The sequence below is a fragment of the Poecilia latipinna genome, unplaced genomic scaffold, assembly GCF_001443285.1.
Source record: "Poecilia latipinna isolate Pla-1442-1.1 unplaced genomic scaffold, P_latipinna-1.0 Scaffold1942, whole genome shotgun sequence".
Classification (NCBI taxonomy): Eukaryota; Metazoa; Chordata; class Actinopteri; order Cyprinodontiformes; family Poeciliidae; genus Poecilia; species Poecilia latipinna.
The window spans coordinates 35844-55860 of NW_015114558.1; the positions used below are offsets into that span (position 1 = coordinate 35844).

At 41.4% G+C, this 20017-nt stretch overlaps 1 protein-coding gene and 1 long non-coding RNA gene across 10 annotated transcripts in view; both read right to left on the reverse strand.

Moving 5' to 3' along the window:
- Positions 1 to 262: 262 nt before the first annotated feature.
- Positions 263 to 20017, reverse strand: part of tjp2a (tight junction protein 2a (zona occludens 2)) — a 42953-nt gene continuing 23198 nt past the window's right edge. For 3 of the 9 annotated variants that reach the window (XM_015015686.1, XM_015015678.1, XM_015015684.1), the window contains 23 exons: positions 18080 to 18133; positions 15730 to 15854; positions 15552 to 15654; positions 14001 to 14724; positions 12185 to 12288; positions 11829 to 11982; positions 10458 to 10563; positions 9832 to 9959; positions 9660 to 9738; positions 9132 to 9282; positions 8940 to 9048; positions 7597 to 7822; positions 7330 to 7517; positions 7166 to 7261; positions 6348 to 6427; positions 6056 to 6266; positions 5872 to 5972; positions 4674 to 4985; positions 3789 to 4004; positions 3645 to 3659; positions 2055 to 2132; positions 1828 to 1913; positions 263 to 699 (listed from right to left, as the gene is read on the reverse strand). In XM_015015686.1, the coding sequence (XP_014871172.1) occupies positions 549 to 699; positions 1828 to 1913; positions 2055 to 2132; positions 3645 to 3659; positions 3789 to 4004; positions 4674 to 4985; positions 5872 to 5972; positions 6056 to 6266; positions 6348 to 6427; positions 7166 to 7261; positions 7330 to 7517; positions 7597 to 7822; positions 8940 to 9048; positions 9132 to 9282; positions 9660 to 9738; positions 9832 to 9959; positions 10458 to 10563; positions 11829 to 11982; positions 12185 to 12288; positions 14001 to 14724; positions 15552 to 15654; positions 15730 to 15854; positions 18080 to 18133 (3597 nt within the window). In that variant the 3' untranslated portion in view covers positions 263 to 548. Of the gene's footprint in view, positions 700 to 1827; positions 1914 to 2054; positions 2133 to 3644; positions 3660 to 3788; positions 4005 to 4673; positions 4986 to 5871; positions 5973 to 6055; positions 6267 to 6347; positions 6428 to 7165; positions 7262 to 7329; positions 7518 to 7596; positions 7823 to 8939; positions 9049 to 9131; positions 9283 to 9659; positions 9739 to 9831; positions 9960 to 10457; positions 10564 to 11828; positions 11983 to 12184; positions 12289 to 14000; positions 14725 to 15551; positions 15655 to 15729; positions 15855 to 18079; positions 18134 to 19571; positions 19921 to 20017 lie in introns of those variants that run through there. The other 6 variants (XM_015015680.1, XM_015015685.1, XM_015015682.1 and 3 more) reach the window with 5 other exon arrangements.
- On the reverse strand, positions 2406 to 3638 carry LOC106935288 (uncharacterized). Its single transcript, XR_001421867.1, has 2 exons — positions 3205 to 3638; positions 2406 to 2476 (listed from the first exon to the last, which is right to left on the reverse strand). It is a non-coding gene; the product is annotated as an uncharacterized LOC106935288 (long non-coding RNA).

A 20017-nucleotide genomic window follows, 5' to 3' on the forward strand; every position in this document is an offset into this window, starting at 1 on the left:
AATTGATGCAAATCCTGTTTTAAGATGACAGACAAAAAACAACTGCTTGTTTAGTTTTTTTTCTATGGGGATATTTAGATAGAAATAAAACTTTTAGACGGTGGAACATGATTATTGAATCTCTTATCTTGTGGAATCAGGCAGCAGCTCTGGATTTGACTTTGAGGTGAAATTGACTGGAAGGAAAACCTTCCAGGAACTTTTCTAGTTCCTGCAGCTTTTTAAGACCTTCAGAAACTCTGGATGAATATCAACCAAACCAGCTTTAAAACCTTTAATCTGCTGCTTGGAGGAAAAACAAAAATTAAGACTTCTGCTGTATATCTGTGATGGATCCAGAAACCCTCGACTCGCCGGTGAAACACTGGAGGCTTTTAAACCCAAACTGAACATTTCGTCTCTGGAAATCAGGACCGACATTTCTTCCTCTGTGGCGGTTAACGCCACCACCGGCTTCCACAGAGTCTGGACTCGAAGCCGAATGTGAGAAAAAAGAAGTTCAGAGAGCGACAGAAGCTGTCGGACGACCTCACTTCCTGTCAGGAGCCTCACAGCTCCGTGTCCTTGTACTTCTGGGGGTTGTAGTATCCCCTCCGGGTCTGATCTGCCAGCTGGCGGCGGTACTCCGCATCGGTGTCCTCGTTTCCTCTCGTCTCCGAGTACGCGGGCCTGGACATCGTCTGCGGCTCGGCGTTCGAGCTGAAAACACGAAACAAGTCAGATCGGGTGGAAAAGGGCAAACAGGACACCGTCTACCAGTTTAACAGAAAATATGACTTTAGCAGCAAAAACATGATTATTTTAACAGCAGTGTGATTAAAATGCTAAATCAAACTGTTTGCAGCTCAATTTCACAGCAGTTTACAAGCGAAGTAAAGTAATCTGAAACTTTGTGGACGTGTCCAACTAAAACAGATTTTAAATTATCAGCAGAAAAACAGGAAAAATTAAAATTAAAAATGACGACTGTTACAGCGGTTACAGGATTAAAGTCACCAGAAGTTTTCGATGGATAAACTTCTCTAAAATGACCCAAACATGGTTAAAAATATGCATTTTTTCATTTTAGCTCTAAAGAGAATTCATCTCTTAACTCTGAATATCAGAGTTAATACTCTTCTGTAGAAAATATACAAAATAAGGGAAATACAGGATAAAACAGGCAGGTGAGAACAAAACTGTTTGTTTCTAAACACAAAATGGTAGCATGGACAGAAAATATGACTTTAGCAGCAAAAACACCCCGACAACAGCAGAGGGCAGAGTGTGAGGAAAAACCTCAAACGCTTTCCTGAAAAAACAAACAAAAGGAAAAACTCAGAAGTTTAACGGAAAACGAAAAAACTCCAGAAAAATATTTAAGTTTGAGCTTCAGAAGTCAAAGAATTTCGATTCTTGAAACAGAGTCAAACGTTACTCAGCAGGTTGTTGCTAGGCAACCAAAGTTTGAAACTGCTTCCTACCCAGCAGCTTGTTGCTAGGCAACCAAAAGAGTCAGTTGATTCCACCAACTTAGCCTAGCTTAGCTAGCTGTGCAAGGTCGAGTGGCTAACGTCCTCCTCTGCCTACATCTCCCAGAATGCTGTGCAGTTCTGGATTGGAGCTCAGTGAATATCCTATCAGATGCATCATCTATTGATATTGATCATGTGTCTATTGATTAGATGTTTTATAAAAAAATATCCAGGAGATTCTGCTGCTTTGATTTTGATTTACATAAACAAAGTGAAGGTTTAATCACTTTGTGCTTCTTCCTGTATTCTTGCCACTGACAGGAATTTAAATCGTTTCCTTTTCTGTAGAAAATGAGACAGAAAAAGCTCTGACCCGATTGGCTGGGGGCGGTTCTGGTTGGATTTTGGCAGCTTCACTGGGACGGCGTAGATGTCTGGATGCTTCTGGGCGATTTCCAACTGGAACAGACCCAGAAATGTCAGAGTGAATCGCAGCAAAACCACAGAGGAGCCTTTCAGGAAGCTATTGTTCTGGCAGCCGGACCCGGAAACCTCAACGGGTCTGAATGCAGACTAAATGAGAGGCGGGTTTTCACTGACTCGAGCGTTTTCCGCCTCCTGCAGCTCCAGAAGACGCTGAGCTCGGGCCAGGTGGTCCATCTTCTCAAAGGCTTTGATCTGGAAGAAAACGAGGTTCAGTTAGTGGAAGGAAGAAAGAAAGATGGCCGACATGGTGAGTGGAGGATTATGGGCTGGTTGTGACTGATGGACACAGGTTCCTACACGTCTATTTTTATGATTCATTCTGGCATTTCAGCTCATTTTCATTAATTTTTATTTTAATTGCCAATATTTTCATCTCATTTTGAACTCTGTCGTTTTTTTGTCTAATTTTGCCAACATGAAACTAATTAAAACCTCAAAAGCAAATAAAAAGTTAAACGTGTTTTCCTCTAAAGCTGATTAAACCTTTTCACCAATATTTAGAGGAAAAAAACAACCACATTAAAATGAACTAAAACCTTAAAATCAGTTCAAAATTCAGTTTTCTAAACTACTTCAGCTTAATTTCAGCTGTTTAAACCATTTTTAAATTAAATTTCCAAAATATTCAGCTCATTTCAGACACTACTACTTTGAATTTTGTTTTGTTTTACAATTTCCAACATATTTAACTGTTTCTTTCTAATTTTGCTCAAATGAAACAAATCAAAAACGTTAAATTCCCCAAAAAACTTGGTTCAAGTTCAACTATTTCATCGTTTTCATTTACTTAAACCGTTTAGCAACCAATATTTTCAGAAACTTTATACACGATTGTTAGTTTCATAGTTTTAAGTTGTAAAATTTTCTTCAAAAACTTTAATGAAGTTAAAGTTTTAAAATCCACTGAAATTTAACAGCCATGAATAAAATTACAGTTTTACCATGAAATCAAACAAAAACTTTCTTTTCTAAAGCTCGACTATTCCAGCCACTTGAACCATTTCCTTATTATAATCATTATAATTACCAATATATTGAACTCATTTAGACATGGCTACATTTAATATTGTTGTCAATTGTTTTAATTTCCAAAGTTTTAAACATTTTCTGCCTAATTTTGCCAAAATGGAACAAATCAAAACCTTAAATCCAGCAAAAACTCAATTTTCTCCAAAGCTCAACAATTTACAAACCTAAATTTTGATCAATTTTATACACAACTGTTAGTTTTAACATTTTTGCTTCAAAAAAATGAACGTAAAACCTTAAAATTCAACACAAACTGAGTTATCCCTGCTAAAACTTTCCATTTTAATCCCAACTTATTCATCTCATTCAGGATATGTTGACTTTTCAAACCTTTTATTTTGTTAACTTTGTGTAAAATGTCAAACTGAAAGGAATGGAAATCTTTAAAATTGTAAAACTATTTGTTAATAAACTAACTCGCATTAATCTCAACCAATGGCCTTCTTGTTTATAGGCAGCATAAATACCACATTATTTTTCTCAAATATTTGCGTAAAACTTTATGTTTAATGTTAAATTTACAGTTTTTTTTATCATAGCTGCATCATTTTCAAAGAGTGAGAAGCTTAAAGTGTGTCGAGCTCAAAGGATTCAGGTTTAACTTCTGCTTAAGTCCAGAAAACAGAAAAGTTTTGTGCAGGAACCCAGAAACAGGATGTGGACATGTGGAGTTACCTGATTGGCCATTCTCTATTTCATAACAGGAAGAGAGAAAAAGCAAAGAGGAAGAAAAGGAAACAAGTTTACTAAGCGAAGCGTAAAGGCAGACGGCAGTGAGAAAGCGAGTCTTAAAGGAAACGGGTCGTTCTGTGTTCCCACCTTTCCCAGGAAGGACTTGTTGGCGGGGTCTTCCTCCTCCTGCGGGTTCGCCGGCGCCGGCTCCTCTGGGGCCTGGTGCAGGCGGGCGATGTTGGGCTTCAAGGCCACCGGCGGGGGAGCCGGCCGGCTGGCGGCCACCGCGTCGATGCTGCTGATGGTGCTGCTGGAGTGGGACTCGTAGCTGCGCACCGAGTCGGTCCGGGCCTGGGCTCGGACCTGCAGCCGGGAGAGAGACGCTGGGAATTCATTCATGATGGGACCTTAGTGCAGCTAAAATATCATCTTAAAGATATTAATAAATGTTTCCAGAGGTCATGAAAGGTCAACCAGCCTCCACCGTCTTCAAACCAGACAAATCTGGTGTCAATCAACTCGGCTACGTTTGTGCAGCAAACATTTTAATTTGTGCTGCTGCGGCTGTGAAGATCTTAATAAAGCTTAAAAGTCAAAAGGTCAACCAGCCACCAGCATCACCAAATCTGACCAAAGTTAAATTTTGTGCTGCAAAAAATGGAGATGTAGATTATTCATACAATATGACATAAACCAGGAAGGCCCGCCCTCTTTGAGTCACCGCTGTTGCTAAGCAACGCATCAAACACTTTAGATGATCAAAAATGGTCGACTGTTTGAGGATGTTGGAGGTTTCATCCTTTTATAAAGATAAAGTTCTGAACTTGTTCCAACTGGGCCCAGAATCGTCTGTTTGGTGAAAAATAAACAGATCTTGCAGCTCTTCTGCTGCGACGCCATCTTGGATATTTTCTAAAGCAAAATACGGAGCATCATCACGTAAAATACCTCAAATCTTTATTGAAGCAGCTTAGCGAGGCGTTGAGCTGCGGTTCCCATCCTGAGTTGGAAGGTTTGAAATCTGCCGCTCACCTTTGGTGGTTCTGGAACAAACGAAGGCGGCGGGCTGGGGTCCCGGTTCAGAACCTCTCTGTTCCCGGGCCTCTTGGCGCGGCGCGGCTCTTCGGGCAGGACGGGCTCCGACGACCTGCTGATGGCGGAGACGGGCGTGGGGTCGTCCAGCGGCTCGTCCAGCTCGTTGTCGGTGTAAGCCCCGCCCTCGTCCGCCGTGTCGTCGTAGTCGCTGGTGAGGCGGCTGTCCATGCTCAGGTAGTCGGCGCTCATGGCCGACAGGTAGGACATGCGGTCGTCCTGAAGGTCCAGGTCCTCCTCTGACCCGTCCATCTGCAGGGGAAATTAATCAGAAACTTATTTATTTCAAAACTCAGATACAAAATCCTGGTGGAATTTGAATGAAATCACTTCATTAATATTAATTTACAATGTTGTGGTTGATGTTTTACTTTCTAAAATATTTAACTTTCACATGTTTTGCCAAAACAAAATTTTAGAATTGAAATAAAATCTTTGTTTTCATTATAGCTGAACTGCTTCAGCCATTTTCAGCAACTTAAACCATTTAATCACCAACATTTTCAGCTCATTCCAGACAAAACTACATTGATTTTTTTGTCAATTTGTTTTACAACTTAAAAGATATTCAACATTTATGTCTAATTTTGCTGAAATTAAACTAATCACTTTTCCTTTAAAGTTTAAATACTTCAGCCATTTAATTATCTATACTTTAGGCTCATTTTACACCTGGTTGTTAGATAAAAACAGATCATTTTAGTCCAGTAAAATGTCAGTTTCATAGTTAATTTTAACAGAATTTTAAAAACGACCAACCACTTCCAGCTACTTAAGCACTTGTATTAATTTATTTACCAATCTATTCATCTAGTTTCAGATATGGCTGATTTGAATCCTGGTGTCGACGCTTTTAATTTCCCACATATTTAATTTTTTCTAATTTTCCCAAAATGAAACAAATCAAAAACCTTAAAATCCAACAGACTTTGTTTTTGTCGTCTTCAACTACTTAAAAATTTAGACTGATATTTTCAGCAATTTTATGATTTGATGGTTTGTAATTTCTGTGATTAGACTTTTTCCTTCCACTAAACCTTCCATCAATACGTGTGGATTCAGTGTTAGCAGTAACATGTCTGTCTGTGCATATTTCTAATAAATTAGATGATATTCTGATTTCTTTCTTTCGACTCACCTTCCCCTCCGACACCCACACGGCTTTCTGCTGCTGCTCCCGGATCGAGTCCTTCACGCTGCCGTACCAGGCGTCATTCGACGAGTTCAGGTCGATGGTCGCTGGATTCCCAACAAACAGGAGCATCAACAGTGAGCGAATCGGACAGAAAGTTTGAAATGCTTCGCTCTGAGGCGCCACTGACCGGTGAAGAGGTGGGAGCAGGTCTTCTTCAGCCGCACCGCCTGCTCGTACAGCTTCCGCGCGCTGCGGTTGGATCCGGGTATCAGGCGGGTCCTCATGGTTTTGACGCCCTGCTTGCTGTCCGGGTTCAGGAAAACCACGATGGGATACCACTGGGTGTAGTTCAACGTGTCCACGGCTTTGGGGGTGACGTCCAGCAGCGCGTGGAGGTCCTACACGACGCCGCGTTTCAGGATTTTATTTCCACCAAAAAAAGACTTTGAGCTAAAAGTGATAAAAAATAAACCAACTACCTGCTCAATGATTTCTCGGATGGTGTTCAGTCTCACCACTCCAGAGGATTTCTCACTTCCAGCGTCTTTGGGCTCAGTTTCTGAAACACAGAAGGTTTTAAGTTTAAAATAAACTTTGGTATAAACCATAAAGTTAATTTTGAATAATAAAAAAAATGAGTTTCTACAGTAACAATGTCTGTAGTTCATTTAAAGCGAGAGAGAAAAATGTCCATCTGATAACAGGAAGGCTGAACGGAAAACAGCAAAATAAAGTTTTGAATTTCTTTTCAGTTTTAATTCTTAGTTAAATCTTTTTCCAATTTACCTCCATATCCTTGTGTCATAGTTGACAATTTCTGTTTTGAATTTAATACAAAAACATGAATTTCTTTTTTTCCCCAGAAAAAATTTAAACTGAAAACAAAACGGCTAGAATTGTTTTATTTACTTTTCCTTATTTCCCATTTTTATGTTTTATTGTTATGTATTCATTCCAAATTTCATGGCCCCAATTTAGCTCCATATTTTTGCATCTTTCCAAAGCAGAAACTGTAATCAGCCTAAATCAAAACCAGCAGGTGAAATATTATTGAGACACATTAATCAGAGGTCGAAGGTCTTTTTGAGGATTCCTGACCAACAAAACAGAAATTATTGATTTATTGCTGATAGTAAATGCTAAAATGTTCTTCATAAGCACTGGAATTAATTGTAATTACCATAAATTCACAATTACAACATCCTTGAAGAATCCAAATTGTATTTTTATTTGAACAAAGTGCAGCAGTTGTTACTTTGAACGGTTTCTAACAGAAGCAAGTTTGGACGATACTTACTGGCAATAATAAACTCGTTGGGAAGGTCGTTGGCCAGTTTCTCGTTCACTACGTCGGAAATCGGTCCGAATATGACCACCGGCCTCCTGAAACCAGCTGCAAACAAACTGGATGTCAGGGTTTACCGTCGCCAGCAGGAGAACATGGGAGGAAACGTTTCCTACCTTCTCGGAGCACCACTCTCTCGTACGCGGGGAACTTGGTGGTGACCGGCGCGGTGCTCAGGTCCTCCCGGCTCTTCCGCAGGTCTTTCTTCTTCGCCGCCCTTTGACCTCTCAGCCTCCAGAAGTCTCCTCTGTCGTTGCCTGACGCCGCTCTGGCAGCGTTCTGCACGTTGGCCATTTGTTCAGCTCTGAGACACAAACAGAGACTTTCAGAGGTTTTCTGCACTGACAGGTTCACGGCTCAGACGCGTTTCTCTGACCGCCCACCTGCTCTTGTTGGGGATGATTCCCTTTTTCACTTCGGGCGACTGGTTGTCCTGGTCCATGCGGATGGCCAGCCAGTGGCCCAGCTTGCCGTCGTACAGCGTGTCGGTGACCTTGAAGATCTCTCCCCTGCCGAACGGGAGGCTCTGCGGCGCCTCCTTCTCGTACTCAAAGTGGGTCCTGATGTAGAACGAGTCGCCGCGTCCGGATGCCAGAACGTCTTCATACACTGAAGCCAGAAAAACAAAAATCATCTTGGATCCACAGATGCGTTGTATTGGTTCCATGTACGTTTCAGTAACATTAGTTATACAAGCTTCTTATTGAGGTTTCTCTGTTTTTCTCTTTCTGCAGGTTTACAAACAGACTTTTAACACGTTATCTTGTATTCTCTCTACTTTTTTCTCCTTTGCCTTTGAGTTTATATGTCAAATAAATCCAAAGCAGTTTCTGAAACAGGGTTTCTGCAGGTTTCACCATCTTTTTTAAGACCTTTATGAATGAAATTTAAGGCCTGTACAACAAAAAGGTACAAAGGGAAACTAATGTATTGTATTAGTGCCAAGCATATAGCATCAAAGACAAATGCCAACCAATCAACTGACGATTACAATTTTCCAGGATATGCGCTAAATAGCTAGCAAGCTAGCAAGGTATATTAGCAGCTAGTTAGCTGTAGCATCAACAACATGAAGCTACAAAATGTAAAAAAAAATCTGTGCGTCTCACACATTTGCTTGGTGAAAAAGTCACTACAACATTAAATATTTCTGCCAAGACAACTTTTAAGAACTGTGATTAAAATATTTAAGGCCAACTTACATTTCCCCCCCTGAATTTAAGACATTTTAAGGCCTAAATTTCAGTTAAATTAATTTAAAACTTGTTAGGGATGTGCAAACACCCTGTAATAAAGTTTTATATATAAACATTATAGTGAAAGCTGTAATGCTCCAGTTGTGGAAGTGAATTTGTTGGGCTTGGATGGAGAAGTTCTTATTTTTACTTTAGTAAATTTTCTGGATTTTCCACCCACTGAATGAAAAACAAACATGTTTAACCAAAATGTCACCAGACACAGACACACCTGCAGGTTTTGTTCAAGTTTCATAATTTTGAAAAACATTTTTTAGAAAAAAATGTATTTTGAAATTCTGCTACTTAAATGAACTATTGTCATTTTGGTCTTTAAAATACAAAAATTTCAACTTTACATTTTGTTCCGTCTCATTATGTAATTTTTAAATATTAAATGATTGATAATTTGATCAGTTACTCAGTGCTTGAGTCGACCTTTTACCACATCATTTTTTGCTCTTACTGGAGTTTTATTTCTGTGTTCGTACCTTCTGGTTTGCTCTGAGCCAGGATGGTCACGTCTTCTCCTTTTGGGATGTCCAGCAGGTAGAGGACGGCGTCTTCACGCACCATCCCTCTGAAGTCAACGCTGTTCACCTGAAACAGAGACCAGAAAGTCACTGAAGGGTTTTCATTAGATTCCATGCGAACGTTGGAAGATGAGGACCTAAAAGCGGCACCTTGACGATCTGATCTCCGGTCCGAAGACCCTCCTGCTCGGCCGCACTGTCCTCCTGAACGCCGGCAATGAAGATGCCGACATCGTTCCCTCCGGCGAGCCGCAGCCCGACGCTGTCGCCCTTCTTGAAGCGCACCATTATCGTGTTCGGCCTTTTGTTTCGAAAACAGTCAAGTTCAGAAAAACAGACAAATTCTCCTTTAATTGCTCATACAGACCGATCTGGCTGAGGGACAAAAAGCTGCTGGCTTAAGATGACTACCATTGGTTTTAGCTGTTAGCATAACGTGCTAAATCTTAAATGAACGCCTGATGTATAAAAGAAAAAGGGACACAGTGCTTTGCTACTAATTATCAACACTACAACTAGATAAGATCAGGAAAAAGTTTTGAGAGAAAAGAAATGGCAAGGAAGAGAGAAGCAGGTCAGCTATGCTAGCTTGACTATGACAACCTGAACATGTAGATGTGCTGTGGAATTTGGCGTTTCAGTTCAGTTACAAAATATAAAAAAATGTAAACTACTGACCCGTAGACTTCCTGATCCTCCAAGCTCGGCTTCAGTGGGACTTTTGGAGGAACCTGAACTCTTGGGGCGACAGCTGCTGCTGCTGCGAATGAAAACGGTAAAACGATCAGATCAGCCATATTGTGCTTTAATCAGCTTGTTTTAACATCTTCAGAAGCAGAAAGACATTTACCTGGCGGCGACACAGATCGAGTTTCATCCCTCTCTGGCGGCAAAGGGGAGGAATCTTCATGCCTCTCCAGACTTTTGAGAGGCGTCGGCATCGCGCCCATTTTCGCCAACCTGCTAGAAGGATCGTCTCTGAAATAAAAAAAAATAAAAGTTAGCAGGAAATGCTACGAATAAGTATTACACAAGAACATAAGTCATGTTATGAGAATAAAATGTTTGTGATAAAAGAATAAAGTTGTAACAATGAGAATAAACTTGTAATACGAAAATAAATAAATGACCATAATAAAGTCATAATATGAGAAAAACGAATATTTTAAAACTCAAACATCTTTAGGAGTACCACAAGGTCGTGTTCTGACCCACGAGAACTTGAACCACAAATAACAGTTTTTTGCCGTCATTTTAGCTGTTGCCACCAACATTGTGTCACTAATTTTGACAATGCTAACTGACCTGAAATAGATAAAAGTATTACTGCCAAACAGAGAGAATACAACATCTTTTTACAGCTGTATTTAGCAGGTTATTCCTTACTTTGAATATGTGAATCAAAGCTGAACTGTGTTATTTTAAGACGCTGAAAATAGACCAAAGCGAGCCGCGTTTGGCTGCATGACAGCGTACCTGGGTTTGTCTCGAAGCCTCTCATTGGACGAGTGTGAGGAAAGGTCGGAGGGATGACCTCGCTCCTGTGGAGAGTAAGAGCGGTACGACTCGATCTCAGAGATATCTGCAAAAAACATGACAGACGAAGTGAAAAATGTCTCTTTCCTGCAGCCCAACGAGAAACTGAAACACAGACGCAAAACAGATTCACCTGTTTCGAAATCGAACGTCCCCGACTAAATTACAAGCATAAGCAGATCTGTGGATCTTAAACTGAAAAGCATCAGACAATGACAGCAGCACACTGCAAAAACACAAAATATGACCAAGTATTTTTGGTCTATTTCCTAGTGTAAATATATTAATACACTTGAAATAAGAGAAAACTAAATAACTTTTCTCCAAGACACAGGAGCTTGTTTTAAGTGAATAATTTCTTAATATTGACAAAAATGTTCTGGTTCCATTGGCAGATTATTTCACCTATGGGAAAAAAAAAATCTGCCCGTTACCTAGCAACCCCAGTAGAGTTCCGCCCGTTACCCAGCAACCCCAGTGGAATTCCACCGTCATCTAGCAACCAAAGACTGGACCACACAAAATATGTTCACTACATTCTTTTCTTGCACAAAATCATTTGTGGAAAATAAGATTTTACTCTGGTTGTTATTTCAGTTATAACATGGGAAAATGTCTTATTGAAATCATCAATGAAACAAGCACATTTTTGTCAATATTTAGGAATAAAACAAGCTGCTATATCTTGCTGAAAAGTTACTTTTAAAGTTAGATTTGTCTTATTTCAAGAGTGTTAAAATATCCACACAAGAAACTAAGCAAAAATACTTTTTGTGTTTCTGCAGTGCAGGGGAAAAAAATGAAGTGGATGGATGATGTTTGGGAGCTAAAAAGAAATAACAAAAAAATCCTTGTATTGTGGAAATCCAACAGCAGGATTATAATCTGGGATTAGATCACCCTGCTGGAGGGGAATGAACACTTTCACACATGAAGACACAAACCAGACAAAGTGGGTCACGCTGGACCAATCAGAGTCCTCCGTCTGGGTCATGTGACCCCAAAAAAACCAGGTATAAAAAGAGGAGCTGCTGCTGCTGCATGGAGTGAATATTTGAATATTTAAATACGACTAAAAGCGGATGAGAGTAAAAGTAAAAGCTTTTATTTGATGAGCGTAAAACAAGTTACAGCAACATTATTGGCAACAACTTCTTCACAAATGGAAGTTCACATGCGCTGGGTTATTTTTCTCTCTTAAGCGATTTAAAAGTATGTCTATGATGATGGCGGTGATGATGATGATGGCGGCGGCGGCGAGCATTCACACCGGGTAGGTCCTGCTGGTTTTCAGTTTGGAGGGTCTCTCACCATCGAGCTCCGAGTCGCTGTCCACCATCGGCGGGATGCGGATCAGGATCTGGCGGCGGTCGCGCTGAACCACCAGCTGCAGCCGGCCGCGAGACTTCTCGATCAGCTTCCCGGCGTCGCCGAGGGAGAGGTTCTCCGTCACCGTGCCGTTGATCTGAGGGAGGAGGGACAGAGGTCAGAGGTCAGAGAGGAGGAGAGACCAGTTGAGTTTATAGATAGTAAAAGAAAAACCAGATAAAGAATGAGGAGTAATCTCTCTCTCTCTGTTTATTCTTGTTTTCTGGGTGATTCTGTTTTTGTAGCAGCTGAATAAACTCTGATCATGAATTCCCCTCCCTGCCTCTCTGAGGTCCCACCTTCAGGATGATGTCTCCCTCCTGCAGGTTCCCGTCTCTGCCGGCCAGGCCGCTGCTCGTCATCTCCTTGATGAAGAGCTGGCTGCCCAGGCGCAGGCCGTACTCTGCAGGACGAGATCACAAACATTTCACATTCACTCTGATGTCAAACCTGGACAAGCTTACACACACGTCACATTTTAAAGACAAATCTGGTATGAATCTGGAAAAAAACTAAATAATTATTTTGGAAAAGTATTGTTTTACCCTGAGAAATATAGAAATTTCAGCCTTTGATTTGAACATACTTAGTGAGGAAGGAGAATAATTTCCTGCTGATTAAAGGTTTTAGTTTAGAGCAGCAGCCTGCAGTAAATACTGAAATATTTTCAACCTCTAGAAATGGATGTAAAGCTTCTCATTGTCTTTAAGTCTTTTTTGTGTTTTTATGCCTGTTTTGTCCAAGATGAATAATTTCATAAAAATTTAATGCATCATTATTTTTGGAGAAATGAAAGTAAAGAAAAACTCTTTATCCTCGGGTCCCAAAACATTTAATGTCAGACTTGGAGATGAGAAAATTTTACATTTTGGAAGATTTAAAAGTAGAGGAAGTCACATTTAAACTTATTAAAGTGTTCATATAAATGACCATTTCTGCATAAATCCCTCCTGGTTTAAGAGTTTTAATCCCATCTGGAGCCAACTAGGCTAAAAATCTTCTTTTTTTCCCTTTAATACTTCAGTAAATTCATTATTTGCATCAGAAGAATCACCACTGGAGACTGGATAAAACTATTAATATGTTGAAAAAACTACATTAAACCTAATCCTTAGTTTTACTGTAATAATCTCGTTTTATGAGCTTAGCTTTAATCAAACATCTGAGCTGCTGCTCTGCTAATCTGTCAGCAACTAAATCAGATTCAAAGGAAGAGATGAAGGCCAGTCGCCGCTAATTAACCTCTCAGGTTTTATTTTAATGAGCATCTCCATTCTGTTCTGAAGATCTGGACCCAGAACGACGCTGACGTGTGTATGCTAAGCTAAGTGCTATTTTTAGATGTGAAGGAAAACCAAAAAAGAAATGGCTAGAAAACGACAAACGGTCAAAAAAGTGGAAACATTTTAAATTAAATTAAACAGTGCAAAGCAGAATTATCTAGGAGGAAAATTTTAGCTAATGTTACATGTGGCAACTAATCATAGTGGCCAACAACCTGGGTGTTAGCCAGGTTGTGTCAAAAAACAACAACTGTGCAGCAATTAATGTAATGGTGTCCAATAGATATAAGATTATAGCATTTTAAGCAATATAATGTTTATTTAAAATGGAATTAAATTGGTTGTTTACTTAAATGTCTTTTTTGGGGGATTGTAATAATCATAAAATGTGGATTCCCCAGAACTTAACAAGTATATTGTTTTCCCAATTACTTGATTAATTGACAAAACAATCAATAGAGTACTGAGAGTCTCTGCATCGTAGACACAAAAAAGACTAGCTAATTAGCAAACAGGGGTTTGTTAGCAGCTAGTTAGCGGTAGCCTAACTGCCTCGAGCCACAGAACGCAATCATGATGTTTGTGTGCAACAAGCTTTTTGCCTGACTGAAAAGTCAAAAACCATCACGACTTTTTTACATTTCTGTCTCAGTTATTGCTCTTAATGTGTTGTTCTTTCAGCAAATGGCCTTTTTTAAAAGTTTGTTTAGTCCAGTTAGCGATTAATTATTTCAATAATCGATTAATCATGATTAATCGTTTCATGGACCAAAGCTGAGACCATTAGAACCGTGGACAGATCGTGTTGTTCTGCAGAGTTCGGGCCGCTCACCTTCGTTGGGATGGTTCTTCAGCAGCAGCACGTTGACGGGTTTCTCCAGCGGCTCCTGGTCGCGGCCCGGCCGGGGCAGTGGGATGGGAGCAGCAGGGGGCGATGGTGAGCGATCCAGGCGATCTCTGCTGGCCGTCCTCCGGACCGGCTCGTTGTACCTCGGGTCCCGGTCTCGGTCCCGGCCGCGTTCGAAGCTCGGGTCGCGCCTCTGGCCTCTTCCGGGGCTATAGCCGTCCCGGCCGTAGCGCGGCTCCGGGCTCGGGGCGCGGTCCAAGGCTCGCTCGCTGCGGTAGCGGCGGTCTGGGCTATAGTCGCGGTCCAAGGCTCGCTCGCTGCGGTAGCGCGGCTCCGGGCTCGGGGCGCGGTCCAAGGCTCGCTCGCTGCGGTAGCGGCGGTCTGGGCTATAGTCGCGGTCCAGGGTTCGCTCGCTGCGATAGCGGCGGTCCGGGCTGTAGTCGCGGTCCAACGTGCGGCCCCTGCTGCCATCGCGCCGGTAGCCCCGGTTGGGGCTCAGGTTGCGCTCGGCGCTCCTGCCGCGGTCATAGTTCCGGTCGTAGTCCCGGTCGTCGTAGCCGCGGCGCTCCAGGCTGTTGTCGCGGCCGCTGGTCATGCTGCGGCGGTCCGGTTCGTAGTTGTAGTCGCTGTAGTTGTCGTTGCTGAAGACCTCAGGCGAGGCGGGCCGGGGCATCACGCTAACCGGGACCCTCTTGCCGCGCTTGACCGTCTGCAGAAGAAGAAGAGGAAGAAGAAGAGAAACGGTGAGAGAAACCTCGCAGTTTGTGGATGTTGCCACGGCAACAGCACAGTTCCTTTAAGTCACGGATCCAACAGAACTTTCCAGTTTTCTGTGAAAGCAGGACTAGAAAAACAACAAGCAGTCCGAGCAGAAATCGTCTATTAGGGCCAATCTATGTAACCAAGTTCTGCATTTTTCCTCACACAACAAAAACAACTGTCGATGTTACCATGGCAACAACACAGTAATAGCATAGTGAAATACTACATTTAGTGGCCAGGAAGAGAGAAATATGAGTTCTAACAACAAAGGAAGAAAGGAAACAAAAGCAAAGGATAAAGGAAGGAAAGAAGGAGGGAAACGAGGACAAATAAAGGAAGGAAATAAGCATAGTATGAAAGGAACCATGAAGAAAGAAGGGAGGAGACAGTCGAGGCGGGCCTGTGTCCTCCTCATATGAGGTAAGAGCAAGGTAAGGAAACATCTAGGAAACAATGGCAAAGGAATTAAGAAAACATGAAATAAGGATACATCAAGGAAGGAAAGAGTAAAGGAAAGGAAAGAAGAAGGGTGTGAAAGGAGGGCAGAAGAAAGTAAGAGAGAGAGAAAAGAAGTAAGAAAAAAGGAAAAAGAAAGAAAGGATACAAGTAAGAAAGGAAGGAAGGAAATAAAAGCAAGGGAGGAAAAGAAATAAAGAAGGAAGGAAGGATACAAGAGCAAATAAGTCAATAAGAACAAATAAGGAGACATGAAGGAAGGAAACGAGGACAGATGGATGAATCCAGTGTAGCTCTGAGTTTTGATGTCATTCTTACGATTTTGGCCGTTTTGCCACATTTCCTGAGGGTCTGAACAGCGAAGGAGTGCAGCGCTCCCTCCATGGGCGTGTTGTTCACCAGAACCACGCGGTCCTTCTCACTGAAACACACACACGGGTCAGCGCTCTGAAACACACACACGGGTCCGACCCAGACCCTCTGACATGACACTCACAACAGCAGCCCCTCTGCCGGGCCGCCCTGCAGGACGTCCGACACCACGATGGACGTCTCGCCCGTGTCCTCGTTCGGGTTGTCCCGTCCTCCTGAAACCGCGATCCCAAAACCCATTTTGGAATCCTGGGAAAAAAACAAATACTTTAAACATTTAGAACCATTTCCAGGAGAAAAGTGTTCTTCCACCAACGACCCGGTTTAATCTGGTTTTTGTTCCACCTGGTGATGAACCGGTTTTCCCACCAGATGAGATTAAGTTGGAGATTTGATGACCTCGCCTCTTTATCCCTCCCTTCAATCTGAACCATTTATAAAAACAATTCAGCGCTTCCCTCCGTCTCTAGCAGATGGCCGATCGAGCAGAGGGAGGGAGAGAGAGCGCAGAGACAGAAGACGAGCCGCCATTTTGGTTTCGTCCTTCCACCAACGGTAAAGAAAACACTTTAAATGGTTCAGATTAAAAACCTCAGTCTGGTTGGGTTGAACTGAACTCTGACGCTGAGCGGACCAGAGATCGCTCCGAAGCAGGAAACCAACTACAGGCCATTCTGGGCGTGTATCCAGTTTAACTGGAGGTTAGTGGAGGTGTTGTGTCGGTTGTCATGGTGACAGATATTCATGTAGCATAAAGCCAACCCAAACAGTGAGGAAAAGCAGAATATAAACGGTTTAAAGTTATTTTCCACCTCGTTTATCAGCCGCTATTATTTTTAAACATTCAATAAAACAACTGGAATATTAATTAACTTGTTTGTGGAACTTGGTGATATTTATACGATCAAATAGGATGAAGTATTTCCTAAAGTATATAAGCCGTTTTCTGTTCAATTTTAAATTATTTACCAATGTACAAGAGAAATTTGCTTAGTCATCTCTGGCATCTTAGCAGAATCCAAACTGTTTATAGATTTATTTATATCCAGAGAGAATAAATATTTTATGAATAAAACCCATCAGCCATTTTCTCATCTTTAATTTAAGCCATATTTTACAGAAACCGAGTAAGAAATAAAGGCACTGCGACCATTTCAGTGACAGATTCCTCCTCATGTTGCCACAGTCTGGTTTTGTGGACATGACTCAGTGAGTCTCAGTAATGGCCGCCTGCAGGAGCGTCGCTAGCGTTAGCGGCTAACGTCCAAACCAGTAGTTTATATTAATGGAGGAATCCTAACACCGCTAAAATCTGATGCTAATCCATTTCTGTTTACATTTTGTGAAGCAGGAAGTTGTGCCCAGTGTGAGATTTGTGACGTTTCCTTCAGTGGTTCTTGGTGCAGCGCCCCCACAGGCCAGGAGGGGAACAGGTTTTTCAATTAGTTTGGTTTGTTTGACTCGGTGCAAAGTGAAACAACGGCAGCAGCTGAAAAATTTAACAAATGTTGCAATTTTGGTCCCCAATCAAACCGAATCTACCGAACCATCAGGTGTGAAAACAGCCTCACTGTATTAAACTGAAATAGTTTGAGAGAAACGCCGTCTCAAGGGGATTACTGTTAACATAAAACAGTAAACTGGGTGTCGTTTGGTCATTTATTTTGATCCAGCAGGGAGAGCGAAGCCGCCCGCCTCACCTGATGACTCTAATCCAACAAATATCACGCAGCATTGAGGCATCAGATAATGAACGGCAGGAGAGCGACAGCTGGCTGCCGGAGGGGAGGGGTAGGAAAAAAAAAGAAAAACGTTTCCTGCATTAAATCAGCTCCGTTTGTCCTGCACGTGTTCACAGTCAAAACCATGCAGAGGCCTGATATGATTATCAATAAATCAAATGATAAATTAAAACAAGCTCAATAATTTAAATTTTCATGATTTATCATCTTTTTTTTCTTTTCTACCAAAACCTGGATGGTAAAAGTCTTCAGTTTGGTGTCAACTAAACTTTCTTTGAAGGATAATTTTGTTTACAGAGACTTCATAATTCATTTTATTTTTATTTCTGTTTTATTTACTTTGGATATTTATACAGTTTGAAACTGTTCAGATTTAGAGCGTTAAAGATGCTCCAATTAGTTTAGATCTGGATATTTCTTCCAGTTGCAGTTTTAAATGCTCATTGGAAATTAAAGTTTGTTGATCTCTGATTGTGTTCTTGCTTTATTATTTTGCCATTTCCATTATATTAGCTGAAAATGGTCTCAAAACAACAACATAAACTAATGGGACCATTTATGGTCCAGTAAAGTTTGTCGTGTTCACCGGCCTGAACATGCGTCATCTTCTGCTTTTACAAGAAAAGAAAAGTGAAAGCGTGTCCATCTTTAGCCGTCACTCAGTAATAATTCATCAGCACTCAGAGCGTCTCTGTGGTGAATAATGTAAAGATGGCGGCGTCTGGGACTCACCCTCTGCAGGGTCACGGTGTACTGCTCCCACACCGTCTGCTCCATGACCGGGTTCTGGGGAACAACACAAACATTTCCATTTCAGACTCAGATTAATAATGCATTCTGTGATGTAACCAACAAAGCCGCTCCACTGGGCCTGTCGTTACACAACCAGAGGAACGGCGGCGGACCGCTCCCAGCTGGAGACCCACCGACCAACCGGCCACAGATCAGAACCAGACGATTTCTCACTCCAGCATATGGAGCGATACATCATGCAACACTCGGCTGGAAACTTAAAGAACTTTTTAGGAGAGAAATATCGGTTCAGATCAGCTAGAAAAAAATCTGATCGGTGCGTCTGAATGAAGCTGCTAACAGTAATTTAACTTTTGTAACATTTTCAAACTATCAAAATACTTTTCAAAAGAACAGAAATCTGAATTTTTCTACATCACAACTGAAGCTTCTTTCTTCACAGGACAAAATCAGCATTCATTAAGTTTTCTTGTGACTAAAGTGAAGAGCATTTTAAAATATTTTTAATTTATGTGTCAATTCAAGCAAACATTTTGAGGATTTGCATTAAAACCAGAGTCGATGTTTTAGCAGCACAAGAAAAACTTCCGTCTGAATAAATGATCAATTATTCAGCAAGTCGTCAGTTCTCAAAGGGAAATTCCATCATATTTGTTTAAATGAAATGTGAAAAAAAATTAAATATGAACTGTAAAACAAAAAAATTTAAAAAGGAACAAAAAACAATTAGATTTTTTCCAAGAAAAATAAAATAAACATTTTCCTCTAAAAAAAAAAATGACAGGAACTGATTTCCCGTCTTTAAAAATAAAAAAATTGTTAAAAGTATTGAATAAAAATACAGAATTTTTTGTTTAAGAAAAGTTATTTTCCCCCCATGAAAAATAAAATTAAAAAAAAGGTTTCCCTTAACAAAATTATCAGCTTTTTGTCTTAAAAAATAGAAGCAAAAAATAAAAACTATACATTTTCTTTGTAAAAGAAAATTAAATTCCACTTATCCGCCTCCAAAACATGGCCTCACTTAAAACAAGCAGCAGTTCAACCACCTGAGCAGCAGGTAGGAAACCTGGGTGAGGATCTAGAAACCAGAAACTCAAGTTTTCAAGATTTTCACTAAATGTATGTGAAAGACAGCAGACAGTGAAATCACCACAGAGAGAAATCTGCAGTTTGACTTTTTCTGACTTAAAAGCTCCAGAAATCAGTACAGAGAAAAACCTGACTGGTCAATCTGTGTGAAATAGATTTTCAAAAACACTAAAGATTAAGATTAAACAGGTTACAGAGAGAAATTAGAGGCAAAATTCATGTTGGGATTAAATGAAATCAAAACTTTCAATGCAGAACCTCAAATATTTTCTAAACCCAAATCCCTTCCTTCTCCATCACACAGCCTCCATGACCAGCCGGGTCCAGCGGCGCGACTCGGACCCAAACCGGGTCGCCGCGGCGACGGAGCGGCACTCACAAGTCCCTGCAGGATGCGGATGGTCTTGACGGCGTGCGCCCATTTCCTGTGCAGGCTGAGGACGGTCTTCATGGTGGCTTCCTACCCGCGTGTGTCCTGGTTCAGATCGATGTGCGCCACAGCCTCCATGACCACATCTGCACACATCTGCAGCTGCAGCAGCAGCAGCAGCAGCTCTCTCCCTGCCTTTGACGTAAGCGGGATTCTGCTGGCCTACATTCAGCACAAATCCCACCGTCTGCAGGAAGTGGAAGCAGAGACGCTCCGACTTCTGGGCTGCGTTCAAACGCTCAGCGCAGGAAAACTCCAGCTCTTCCCACCACTTCAGAGGGAAGTTTGGAAACTTTTACAGCACCGCAATTCAGAGATACAAATAAATAAATAATTAGTGTTATTTATTACTGGTATTGCTAAGGTGTTGCTGTGGTGTTCTACACTCTACAGCA